This window comes from Odontomachus brunneus, unplaced genomic scaffold (genome assembly GCF_010583005.1).
Source record: "Odontomachus brunneus isolate Ranch 3 - 2012 unplaced genomic scaffold, Obru_v1 Obru_scaffold_242, whole genome shotgun sequence".
NCBI classification, from domain to species: domain Eukaryota; kingdom Metazoa; phylum Arthropoda; class Insecta; order Hymenoptera; family Formicidae; genus Odontomachus; species Odontomachus brunneus.
In genome coordinates this window covers 333,096-347,153 of record NW_022639692.1, presented here as the reverse complement: position 1 = coordinate 347,153, position 14,058 = coordinate 333,096, and the positions used below count along the sequence as shown (strand labels likewise).

Below are 14,058 nucleotides of genomic sequence, written 5' to 3'. Positions count from 1 at the left end.
AGAGAGAGAGAGAGAGAGAGAGAGAGAGAGAGAGAGAGAGACTGTGGAATTTGCTTTTTAACGCGAAAGGGGAAGGGAGAAAGAGGGAAAAAGCGGTTTGTATATTTAGCGGATAAATTTAGCTCTAATTACGGACCTTTTTCGTTGATAATACACTCGGTTGAGCGCACCGCCTCCGGACTCGCGGCCAGCCGCGAATTTTCTGTCTCTCGCGCGATCTCGCGATCTAATTAACGTGTTGAACACCGCGTTGATCGACATTGATGATGCACTGGGAAAAAAAATGTTTAATATTTGTAACTATAATCTAACTTGTAATTTGTAATTAAAAATAACTATAATTTTACTTAGATCAGCCATTTTTTATTTCAGCGTGCTGCCGCATCTTATTGAGTGAAGTAAAAGTGATTATATCTATAAAGATAAAAAATCATTTCAACGTGTTAAAGATATTCCTGCGAAAAAAATTGAGGGAATCGTTTGCTTCTCCCCTTCCCTTTCCTATAAACAGTTGTTTGCTTGCGAAACGGTTGTCGATGATAAAGCATTATATTTCGACGCGTTTTTCATAGTAAAACGCGACAAGTCTAAGCTTTATTTAAGTCTAAGCTTTATTGCGAGAAGAAGAGAATTCACTCCCTATTAAATTATGATATTAATAACGGTATCCAAGTCAGTATGAAGAATAAGCGAGCAAACAGACAGACAAATGAGTAGGCAGATGGGTGAACGTCCAGGCGTTTGAACGCACTAGGAGGTCAAATCAGTCACCTCTCAGGATCGCCTAAGGCGCCTAATTAACGTGTCACCGTTCCTCGCGTGCGCACTTCCTCTTCCGCGTGCCTGAAGACCGCGCACGGCGCCGGGGCCGGCACTCTTCCGGGGCCCCCGGAGTCCCTTTGGCGTCGGCGGCGAAGAAACGGTACATACCGCCGCAACGTTGTAGCCGAGTCACGCGCGACTCTCAAAGCACGCACGCACACCCGCGATCCCCGGCGAAACAAAGTGGCCGGCATTGTCGGGGAAAATTGCCTCTGCAATGTTCAGTAGCTCGTCCTTTGGCGCGTACACGTAGGTATATATCTGGTCGCCGCGCCCGGGTCCGCGCGACTCTTCGGAGATGAGAATGCTCTCGCGCGCGCTCACTCGAGAGGTTTATTGTCCGCCCCCGACTTCTCAATCGCGGCCGAAACGTTATCTGACGGTGTTTACATTCAAGCTCGACTAGAAAGAAATAGAAAAGGAAGGAAGGAGATCCTCTACGACGAGCGGGAATATTGTTTCTTCTCATGCGTGACGAAGGATCATCTTGAGGGTCATATTGCATACACACGCACAAAGAAATATCATCCTACTTGATTGATCAATACGTCCAACGTAGTGAGATGACTTTTGTACAGACTAAAGACATGTCTTGATCTTACTAACTGTTTTACTAGCAACGGTGAAGATCAAATAACAGGAAAAGGCTTCGTTATACGCGTGATTTTTGACTTAATTGCTAGGAGATCAGGGAAAAAGACATGTTTCTTCAGACTGCCAACAAAACTCATCTCACTATCACGCATTGTGTACATTGATTAATCAATTATCCTTTGCTAATATCTCAATAATCGTGATAAACACAGAAAGAATTATTTTACTGCTAAGAAAAGCGATTGCAGTTTATTTTCTTTAAATAATTATCTTCAACAAAAAATATTTTCTTGACAATAGTCTTAAAATTTCCACAAATTTTAGAAATATTCATCATTCAGAAGAATAACAATGAGCTCTTCAAATGAGTTAATTAAAAAAGAATAATAATAAGTTAATAAGATTTAGAAGAAGAATTTATTCTCTTTATATAAGAATATTATAAAATTTTATCGTAGAATAAGTTGGTTCGACTTCATATAAGTAAGCAAAGCGAATTTTCCTTGCAATTTAATATTTTTGATTGAAATACTAAACTTACCTGGATTCAAGATATATTTCGAATAAATTCGATGCTCTCGCAGGAAATACGATTGAAGATATATTATATTAATATCTTCTTCCCTTTCATGCTGCAACAGCTTCTCGAAACCCCAATATTTTCTCTCTTGGAGCGAACCTACTTTAGGAATTCCAAAAAGTTCTATCACACGAATGACAATCGATGTCATTGTTGCACGACAATAATCCGTATCAAGCTTGTTGCACTTCGAATCACCACGCAGAAAACTTATAATAGAATTGCGGATATATAAATAAATGGCATACTTGCAACAAGTAACATCTACTTGAATATATGTGTTTTTCTGTATGCATCGTCAGATGATTAAAGCTCGTAACACTTCTCCTCAATGACTTTTGCAACACATCTCGTATCCGATAGAACAATTCAATTTTTGATAACTCAGAAGATACAGTTTTCTGTTGGATACACGAAAAAGGCTGTTGTATCAACATAATTAGTCATAATTGATCAACAGCGCCATAATTGGAGAAAATCTTCTAAATTCAATAGTAATATTAATGAAACCGATACATCATATTGTATTTTAATAACTCGAGTATTAATTTCTATAATATTGCTATTGAATCGAAAGATTTTATTTTAATTATGACGCTAGTGATATTTATACTGATACAAAGGCAATAATATAATCGCAATTATTGCTTAATACATTTATTAATATATTAATTGATATTTATTAATACAATTAATTTTTTTCCGTCTACAAAATGCGTTGCAAGAGACTCAGGGAAAGTGTCACAACCTTCAGTCATCTAACTATAGCGTTGTTCAGTGAGTGAGAACCTGTTTCTCTTTTTCTTGATGCGCTTTGCCGTTGTTCACGAGAAAAGTTGTTGAAAAGCACACCTCTGCGTGGTGACTAGTCGCGAAATGGATCGTTGAATCGCGACAAACTTGATACGGATTATTGTCGTGCAACAATGACATCGATCGTCATTCGTGTGACAGAACTTTTTGGAACTTCTAAAGTAGGTTCGCTCGAAGGGAGAAAGAAGTACCGGGGTTTCGAGGAGCTGTTGCAGCGTGAAAGGGAAGAAGACGTTAATATAATATATCTTCGATCGTATTTCCTACGAGAGCAGCTCCCTCGAACGTCTGAAAATCCACCTCATGTATAGTTCAGAGTCAGCTTGTGTGTACATCGCAGTGAGCGACCGACACACGTCGTTTCGCGAAGAAATGTCCGAGATAAACGTTACTTCCGCTCGGCTGGAACTCGAACGCATTACTCTTTCTCTCTCTCTCTCCCCTCCCCTCTCTCTTTCTCTATTTCTCTCTCTTTTTCTTTCTCCCTTTGTCGACGATGAGGGTTCGTTTGGTGTACGTTGAAGAGGAAGACTCGGTTAACCGCCTTTAATTTAAAATGCGGAGCGTTCAAAGAGCATTACGCGACTATCGTCGACCCTACTAGACGAGGATCTCGATGAAGCTTTTAAGGGCCTTATTTCGAATTGATGCACGTGGACGCAACGCATTCGACGGAGGTAGCTTACGAAACGATACACTCTTACGTATCAATAGCGTTTACACGTTACGTTAGTGGTAAATTGGCACTTCAATGACCTGGCAATGATTAACGCTTTACGATAGACAGGCGATATACAGTTGACTAATCGGTGTTCTCATTTTTTTTTATTTTTATGAAAGAATTGATTGCGAGAACAACAGCGATATTTATTATGATCGTAATATTTCAACAACTAGAGTCATTAAGCTGTAAAATACTTCTAAAATCACTTCATTAACTTTTATTATAATTAATTGTTTCACGGTTACAACCTGTTAAATTTTACCTTTTTTTCGTAATGACAAAAAGAAATTTTTTATTTTATTAATTCTGCTTAATTATACATAATAATTTAAGGCGTGTAGCGTACAAGCTTGTCCAATCTGCTGTTGAAACGAAACTTGAAAAAAGAAAGTCAAAGTCTTTTGACTTGTTATTCAGTTGTAAATCTCGGACTACTTGACAATAAAAATTCGTCTGACTTATTGCTATGTCGTACTGCGATCTCAGTTTCCCGTTAAACATAGTGGCGGCTCGTAGCGGAAATGCTGGAACTACAATTAGCAGAAACTCAAACTTACCTAGTCAAGAACTGAACCCTTGGCTTAGCCAAGATTCAAACCCGTTCAATATAATAAGTTTTTTCGCAGTATTGCTAGATCGCGCCAGACAATCTATTTGCCGCTTTTTTTAACGAGTTTAACTATTATTTAGTGTTTTAATGTATCTAGATATACTTATTAATTACAGTAGATATATTTATCTAATTACAGTAAATACATGTATCTAATTACAATATCTAGATATTTTTTGTGTATCTTGATCTGTAACTAGTCAGAATTTGTCATTTCAGTAACTGTAGCTGTAACTAATTTAGCTTGTATCTGTATCTAAAGTGTTAAACTTAGATACAGATACAAGATAAAATGAAATTAGTTACAGATACAGTTACTGACATGAAAAATCTAATTAGTAAACACAAAAAGATATACATAAAGTATCTAGATATTGTAATTAGGTAAATGTATTTACTGTAATTAGATAAATATATCTACTGTAATTAAATAAATGTATCTAGATATAGATTACAACACTGCTATTATTGCATAATATATTTCCGAAATGTCCTTTATCAGTCATCGTTTGCGATAGAAAATTGAGATCGCAGTATGACTCACGGATGAGTCAAACGAACTTTTTATTTATAAATAGCACGACTCAAGGACAAGCAGATTACTATTATATTTTCTAATAGAATATGATTCAATAGCAAATCCAAATATGTTTCATTTTTTAATAGTTCTGTAAACGATGCTAAATATTATTTCTAATAATTTACCAGGTATTGAGCAATTATGAAAGAATCGAAAAGTAATCATCTTCATGGGAATGTTCACACATTGTGAGAGAAAAGAAGGAAAAAAATCATATTTTTATAATAACAATATATTTTCACCATCGTTATAAACATGAGTATAATATGTAAAATGTCTCAGATCTATTAGTGAGTGTTCGACATCCTTTAATATTTTAAAATATATTTTCTCCCGTGGAAACTCGATTGTACCTTTTTCAAAAATTTTTTAACTTTTGACATTTAATCACGCGATAATTAAATTTTTCAGACGTTAATTCTGTTAAAAACGTTATTTCTGAGAAAAACCTCTCAGAATAGACGAAAGAAAAATATATATATTTTTATATAATTTCGCAATACTTTAAATATAAGCAACATATATTGACAATAATCAGAGTCGCACAACACGACGTATAAAGAGTTTTCAAACGGAGAATGAAAGAACGTACGAATCAGACAATATTAAAATCACAATATGCAGAAAGACAAGAATTAGTAACAAACACGCTATTAAAATTTAGCGGTCAAGTGAAAGAATAAAATCCAAGTGAGTTAACTCGACGCAAAAATCGAATCAAAGATTATATTAATGCTGTATTATCGATCTCGCGACTCGTACGTGTCTGTTCTTTCTTCCCCCGATTAAAATGATCGAACTTTTGTAATATCCATAAGCTTTCAGACTTCTATTCGTACATACATATGTATAAGTACGTACATATGCATAAGAATATATGTAAATCCTTTCAAGAGTTTAGTGCAGTTTGAATTATTTACACACTGCTTAGACACTTCATATCGATATAAGACGTATATATACAACCTACAAGTCTTCATATGTACAAAGCGATATAACAATGCGAGAGAATTACAGATATATCATTTGGTAGTTCATAAAATATATTAAGTACACAACAAGGAATGTCTAAAATTTATGCGCGCTATACATTCGAGATTCTGGTCGCTACAATTGTAAAAGATAAATACGCCTCTTGCACGGCCAGTGGCATAGCACACCTGAATATCCAAGCGATTTATAAGACAAGGAGGCGGAGAGAGTACAAAATTCTACGTACTTAATATCGACGTGGCGCCGGAAAGGAGAACTTGGAACTTCGGGAAAAGTCTCAAAGTTTTTCTTCTTGTCTCTGAACAGCCGTAGTACGGTTAAGACGGGAATACGGGACGTGATGCGTTTACGTTACAGTTTTCCGTAATACAGTTTTTTGCGATCGTATTTGCTAGGTTGTTCTATTGCGAGTCTCGCTTATTAATTATTTGATAACACACGACCTGCAGGAACAAACACACGAAACTTTCCTGTGCTATGAGACCCCGTTGGAGCCACTAGCCAACTTCTCGGGTAAACACTTGGTAATCGTCGGTTCGATCAGTTTCCACACTTCAGCCAGCTGTAAACAAACATTTACATCAGCAACCTGGATCCGGGATCGAGATTCCGGGGATTTATGCAAACATTCTGACGGTAAACATATAATTCTGAGATACATGCAGTACATAGACAATATTTATTCTTCAACGTTAGACAAGTTTTCTATTTTATTTGACAAATACGACAAATTTGCATTAATTTAGTAATATAATATCAAGAGCTTGTAGAAGTTGTCAGATATTTAGCAATCTTTTTATTATACGAACGAATAGATGCGATGTTTAATTAAAGTATTTGTCATTGTTATCCATCACTTTTTATCGTTTATCAGATGATGAAAATGATTAAAACGACTTATTTTTTAAGTCAGCGAAATGATCGACGATACAATGAACTTCTACAAGTTTCTAATAATAATTAAAAAGAAAAAAACAGCTGCTGCACGGCAAATCTCAGAAAAATTAATTACATCGGACTATGAGTGTCTATTGTTTGCTATTTTCGTGCAAAAACTCACCGAGATCTCCGCGTTTGCTTGCAAAATGAATGAATAATTAGTAAGAGACCGAACAGCCGTTGCCGGAAAGTACAGACAAGTATATGGAGTCTCACCTCGGAGTGACCGCGTATTTGCACGCTCACGAGACTTTGCAATACGGTTGCGAGTATCTCCAAGTGCGCGTGAACCAACTGGGTCTCCATGTGCAGGCAATGCAGCGAGAAGCAGTTTCTCAGCTCGACGTTGGCGATCACCGACTCCTGCGCAACCATCTTGTTCTCGAGGTACTCCACGGTGTCAGCCTGTGGAGAGAGCACGATAAAGTCGCATGAAACTCTGCCGAAACGAGGTGTGCGCGCGCTACGCATTCTTATTTAGACGGATTGCATAAGATCATAGGAAGTTACGAACTCCTCCGGCTCCTTACGAACGTCGACTCTCCGCGCCAAATTGCTCTGCCTTAAGTTGATAGTAAGTAATTATGCAATTGCGAAAACACGATTACCGCGATCGCCGCCGGTCAAATTGCACGTTAAACACGCGGCTTTCGTGACGAGCGAGCGGCAGTCACGTTCCGCCAGGCTAATGAAACTTAAATAGATAGATACGTACGTCGGTCCCGCGAATAACACCTTGCATCTGCCGCTTCTTGAGGGACAACATCGTGGACAGGGCGCGCTGGTGATCCGCGCTGACGCCTCGCTCGTGTCTCTCGCACAACATTCTGTGCGCAACTAAAATATCCAGCAGGAGGTTCAGCCTCTCGCAGACCATGGTTTCCTCCCTGACCGCTTGCTGCAGTGCTCTGGTCGACAGCAGATTAAACTCCCTGAAAAAAATTTTACGATGTTGCTCATTTTATTCGTAAAAATGATTCGAAATTATATAATTTCGTTTTATATTTTATTTGACAAATACGACGAACTTATCAAACTGATAGGTCATAAAGTCAGAAAATGTCAGAAGAACGGCGGCGCTTTGAAATGGCAAACAATATGATCAATATCTGAGTCGAATATTCACTTGGATATTATATGGAAGCCTTTCTTCATGTCTTGCCAAATAGTCGAGCCACCGGTTACCCAGGAACTGGCTCCGTGCGGCTCCGCGGCCAAGTTGCTCAATTGAGTGCCGAGCTCGGCCATGTCGACCGCGTAACTATGCGACCTGATCGCCAGGCAATCGGCGATGTTCTTCAGCCGCGAGATCCCGAGCAGTATCACACGGATTTGATCGCGGCTGTTCGCGAACTCGGTCAGCGTCTCTGGCGGCACCAGCTCTTTCGCCCGGGACGATAGCTCTGACGTCGCGAACTCGTCCGGTACTCTCCTGAACACCTCGCGGATTTTGTGCTGCGTCTCTTCGCCGGTGTACGTGAAGAAAAATTGAACGATCGGGTCCTTACTCACCACCGGGTGGCGAGCGATCAGCGTGAGGAACCGCAAGAGAGAACGCCTCCTCTCCTCGAGAAATTGCGAGTCAGCTATGAAAGAGAGTGGTAAAATGAGAGAAAGTTCTGCACAAGGAAATATCTTATTATTAATTGTCTAATTATTATTTATAATAATAGTTTGGATAGAATTGACTTAATTTTTATCTCTCTTTATGAAAGATATACTTGAAGGATACGATACTTTTACGGGAGAGAGTATTATAATTCATTTTTTTTTCTTATATAAACTTTTTTCAATTTTGTTTCTAGCAGTGCAAGAGCACTGTCAACAAAGTCTTTTAAAATCAGAGTAAAATGTTGCCAAATTTCATTAGAATTTTACTAGGTTTCGCTAGAAATATGATACATTTTTTAATAACTCATATGAAAAAATTAAATGAAAGAATAGTCAATTATTGTAGATTATCGATATATCTCCCTCAATATAATCTATTTCAAATTCTGTAGTAATTTTTACTAGAAAATTCTCTCCATGTATAATATTGTTATGTTTATTACCTGAAATTGCATATATTTAGTATTATATAATAGCAGCTATTGGATATAATTTCGAATAATTAGATGAAAAAATGATAAAAGTCGCGATAATTTTACTTGAAGTTTATGTCGATAACAAATATTGGCTTCGTATTTGTATGCTCACCTCCTACGATTTTCTTCGGCGGTAACTTGGGTATTAGTCTATAAGGAAACCGGGCCAAGAGGAGTTCGTGCAACGATACGAAGTCGTTGTAACGCCTATATACTATAGAATTGAATCTCTAAAAAAAGTAGAAAATTCAATGTGAGTTTGCATTTTTTAATTTTTATGTCGATGTGACTCGTTACGGTTGAATTTAACCGACTTAGACGTTACATCGATTGTAAATAATAGCAACTACAGAATTGAATCTCTAAAAAGCATGCAAAATTTCGCGTGAGCTTGCATTCTTTCATTTTGACGTGACTCTTACTTATTACGAATGAATTTACACGACACAGATGTTACATCGATTTTAATAAATAGCATTATATTCTTTCGTATTTTCACGAACGAAAATAGAAAAAATAGGAAAAAACAGAGCTCGGAGATACCTTGCTGGTGACTTGATACTCTACGTGCTTGAGGAAGATACCCTTCTTCTCGGGAACGAGATTGACCTCGATACTATCCAGATTACAAATGTCCGAGTACGTGAGATTCAGCTTGGCGGGATTGCTGCCTCTGTGTAGCCTCTGCGCGAGAAGCGTCACTTCCGACAAATCGCCCAGAACGGGTACGGGTAATTCTGCGGGGAAAAACGAACAAGAACGTATCTCCTTCCGTGCGAAGAACGCACTGGGCGATTTAACGGCTGTCGCCGTTCGCGTTCAGTCGCGATTTCGTGGCGATAGTCGTGCGATTGTTAGGTAGCGATAGAAATCGATCAGTTACGTATCAACCGCGACAAATTAGGTGTCAACACAGAGAGACCATATTTTCACAGTTCCGCCAAACCAGTAAATTTCGAAATTGAGACTTTTAGTTCAAGTATTTGAAACTTGCAGAAATTCGTCGGGTCGTTGATGACTTTATTGGCTCAAAACATGAATTATTTTACAGACATGAGTCAAACAGTTATCTGAAATATAATAATGGTGAATAATGGTAGGATATTTTTATCGAATATTCCGTTTCTATTAGTAAAACAAATATGGCTAATAACCCAACAACTTTTGCAAATGTCCCCTCTCTCTTTCTCTCTTTCTTTCTTGTGTCTCTCTATATATTTTTTAAAATCCCATTTTTTATTTTATTTATAGTTGAAATGAATTTCGAAATTTCCATCTAACGTCGGTTCTTATTGGTTTTCTCGTCTCCAGTTGATCGAACGTCCGAATGCTCTTCTCGTTAATTGATTAATTTTCCTCCCGTAATTATTTCTGTTTATCATTCTCTATGAATACCTTCGTTCTTTTTGCGATTGACACGCTGATATGTTTCCAATGACGAAAAGCGACCGATTGTACGTCGTCTCAGACTCGTCTTCTTTTGGAATGCCACACTAACGTCCTAATTTCCATCATTGCTATCCCGGTCGCGCGCAGAAAGATATGGATCACTCAGGGGATCGCTCTTTGCGGCTCGGTAATTCAACGATTTCTTCCGTGACTGACACCGTCGAGTCCGTCCACGTAGTGCCGTTAGGGCCGGCGAGGCCAACGACGAGGAGAAAATCGCGGTAAACGAATCTGCGGGACAACGGTCGAGGAAACGTTCTCTTTCTTTCCGCGCGACTCTCTGCCGGGTCACCTGCGATACGTTCTACTTGGCCGACTCCACTTCTCCGGGGCTTCGGCGACGAAGCGAGATCTCGCGCATTCATTCTTATTCGTACCTACGAATAATCGTCCGTCTCACTGTAACCTCGATACCGAAAGAGTCTCCTGACCCACGATACTTTGCTAAATATTGCGATGTTCACTACCTTCTCCGTTTGTGGGCCTGGATCGAGCGGTATCGGGAGCAAGTATCGCGAAGCCGCTTTCGTTCTTCGAAGTTGTAACTCAATGTTTTGCAACGAGCATCGATCGACATTGTTATTCGCGGACGGGAAGTTTTCAAAGCCGCGAAGTAAAACGTTGCTCGTTTATCCTGCGGCTATTAAACTTTTACTGGAAATGACTCGATATTATCATATAACTTACAATCTTTTCGCAACTTGCGCAATCTTCTTGGAAAAATATGAATAAACGTATCACATTATTATAATCGTCACAATAACACAATAAACATTTTGCGTTTTCATAATTACCTTTTTGCAAACAAAAGGATAGAGACAAAGAGAGAAAGAGAGATAGAGAAGAATATAATGAGAGAAAAAATATCTACAAATTTAAAAAATGTTTTTTTATTTTTACTCACCGAATAAATATATTTTTATGTCTTAGATAATTTTTCTCTTAGCGCACGTAATTAGAAAGATTTGCATAAAATATTTAATCAACACGTTTATGCTACTGCTCTGCTTTTAAATAAGAGAATGGAGAATGAAGAACACAACAAAAACCTTACATAAGATATTTTACCGACATACAACGTGCGAAACATAAAGTAACGTGGTTTTCACTGCTTCACGATGAATGCACGCGGGTAACGTGGTAAATATGTATTTCCGCTTCTTCTTTGCTATGCAAATAAAACGACAATACGCGCGCGTTACGCAGCTGCGATCGGTATATTCTCCGACACGAACCGCGGTGCGTTTTCTCATGGCGTGGTAATGGCAAGCAACTTTCTAGTGATAAACAAAACGGCAATGTGATTTTAACCGGCCAACGACTCCGGCGGGAACGGTGTTCTACCGGTCTCTCGATATAGTCTGAGACATGTTTAAGCATTATCTAAGCACCTGCCCGATAATAGACTTATTCAAGACCTACTTACAGCGTTACGTCTATATACGGAGCGCGACGCGATGTCAACGGCACGGAAGACCGTTCGTGTACCAGTCCGCGTTTGTGGAGCGAGTTTCACGTGCGAACGTCCTTATTTATGCATGGCGCGTTCTGATTTGATCGCGTGAAGTTCGCGGCGAGTAGGGAAAAAAAATCTCGTGGGAAAAATAATTTACACAGAAAAAAGGATTTTGTTATCGAAACAAAATTAAATATAAAATTTAAATTAAATATAAAACTAAAATTTAGTATACTTCAAAGCAAAATTTGGTTAAAATAGAATTGCAACCAAAACCATTTAATCGCCGCTTGTATGTTTGCTTTCTCACTGATACATCTTATTTGACACAAATGAAAAACATGCCAAACAAAAATCATATGTACCAAATATTTTAATTCCAAATGCAAAAATAATTTTTTGAGTGTATTTGGATTAATCAAATGTCTGATGAAATATGAATGAAATAGCATTCTGCTCGGAGTTACCAGAATTTTGTGTTCAGCAAGATTTCTGATTAACCAGAATCTTGCTAATTTGAACAGAATTCTGATGACTTCAATTGGAATTTGTTCATATTTCACCAGACATTTAGTTAGTTCAACCAAAACTTTTTTCTCGTACATAAAAAGAAATTAATCTGTTTGCCATTAGCGTTACATACACAGGGAGAATATTACAGTGCTATTTGTTTATGTAAATTCTTTTCAATTTTATTACGTTTCTAGTAATATAGAAATAGACTTTCAGTAAAGTATGTATTGCTAAGAAATATGGTACTCTCTGAATTTCTTTGAACGAAATCTCAGTTTCTTAAAACGAGTGAAAAGTGACAGTGTTTTCACTCAAAGCGTTGGTGAAAATACTGTCACTTGAAATAGCAAGCAATGAATGTTTCACTCAAACTTAGAGTAAATTCTGATTTTATGTGAGCGAATATTCCAATCGACTTCAGTTGAAGTGAATGTATCCTTCGATAACAGAATAGAGTGCGTCAGATTCACTCTTCAATGACGAGTGAAAATATTCATTTGACGACTCAGAATGGAAGATTCACTCTATGGAAGTGGAAAATAACTATAATTCTTGTGACTCAGCTGTCACTTCATTTCTCGAGCGAAATTTCATTCCAAGAAATTTAGAGAACAAGTTTCGCTAGACAAATTTCAATTCCTAAAATTTAAATAACACATATTCTGTATTTCGATTACAAAATTCTACAATAATTTTTACTATAAAATTCTCTTCGTGTGTGTGACAACAGAGATTGTTTTTCATTTTGTGTCCATAGCACGTATTATGAAATTCTTCAGAATCGATTCCGATTGGAATATTTCCGTTATTCTCTAGGTTTCTATAATCTTTTCTAGGGAAAACGGAATTATTCTGATCGGAATTGATTCCAAAGAGTTCCATAATACGTGCCTATCTCTTGTTGAACTAAATTGTTCTCACATAATTATGTAGAAAAGAAAAAAACATGAGATAGTTTGTGAAGAGTGTCTCCCGAATAAACACTGATAGTGAACGAGTTGAAGGAAAAATCAGTGAAAGAAATCACGCGACTCGTGATCAAAATATCGCAATAAGATCGACCCGCTGAATTCCGAAGACGTCGTTCGTTATCCGCGACTCAATCGTCTCGTCCTTGAAGATGATTTTAAAGGGGTGATTCGACTAACCTTGAGACTCAGAGTTCTCCAACAGCTTGTCACTCGGTTGCTTCCCTTGCTGAGCGAAAGCGACGAGCGCGAGTCCCTTGTACAGTCCGCTTCTCGTGAGGTAACCTGTCTTGCTATCTACCAGCTCCCATATCTAAGATAAAAACATAGAAACTACGTTGATAGTTCGTTCGAGAAGGATGTAAAGAATCTTAAAGGGTATACTGAGAAAAAAATCTAAAAATTAACAAATATTTATTAGGTAGGTAACCACTAATATATTTACTTAGATCAAAATATTCGGTTTAAGTAAACAATACTCGGTTTAAATGAGGAGAATTTTGATTTAATTAAATATATCAATGGTAGCCACCTAATAAATATTTGTTAATTTTTAAATATTTTTTCTCAGTGTATCTTATCGTATTACATTGGATGGATTAATTTTTTTCTCGTGTCTCCTGAGTAATCTCGTTTACAAACAAAATTTTTTTTCCGTTTATCGGAATCGCCGGGTCATATTATTCTCCAAAAGGAGAAGTAAAGGCGCAAGTGACGTTTCTATATTTTTCTTTTGAGCAAAAAGAAAATTGAAAAAGAGGAATGTGAAGTGCAAGGAAGCGCCAGTGTTCATAGACACATTGTCGTAACTCGAGTAACGGCGCAACGGTACTCTGTGAGCGAAGCCTAAGGATTAGGCCATAAATGAAAGTAACTGCATTCCGTGGATTTTTCCACCTTGCCGCACCACTCCACCTCTACCTTCATTCT

At 37.7% G+C, this 14,058-nt stretch overlaps 1 protein-coding gene across 2 annotated transcripts in view; it reads right to left on the bottom strand.

Annotated features, from left to right (window-relative positions):
- Positions 1 to 4,937: 4,937 nt before the first annotated feature.
- Positions 4,938 to 14,058, bottom strand: part of LOC116852625 (sorting nexin-8-like) — a 23,176-nt gene continuing 14,055 nt past the window's right edge. The window contains exons 3-9 of one of the 2 annotated variants that reach the window (XM_032833154.1): positions 13,309 to 13,441; positions 9,286 to 9,479; positions 8,855 to 8,972; positions 7,782 to 8,241; positions 7,371 to 7,587; positions 6,777 to 7,060; positions 4,938 to 6,278 (exon numbers count right to left, since the gene is read on the bottom strand). In XM_032833154.1, coding sequence (XP_032689045.1) covers positions 6,257 to 6,278; positions 6,777 to 7,060; positions 7,371 to 7,587; positions 7,782 to 8,241; positions 8,855 to 8,972; positions 9,286 to 9,479; positions 13,309 to 13,441 — 1,428 coding nt within the window. In that variant the 3' untranslated portion in view covers positions 4,938 to 6,256. The remainder of the gene's footprint in view (positions 6,279 to 6,776; positions 7,061 to 7,370; positions 7,588 to 7,781; positions 8,242 to 8,854; positions 8,973 to 9,285; positions 9,480 to 13,308; positions 13,442 to 14,058) is intronic. The other variant, XM_032833155.1, reaches the window with a different exon arrangement.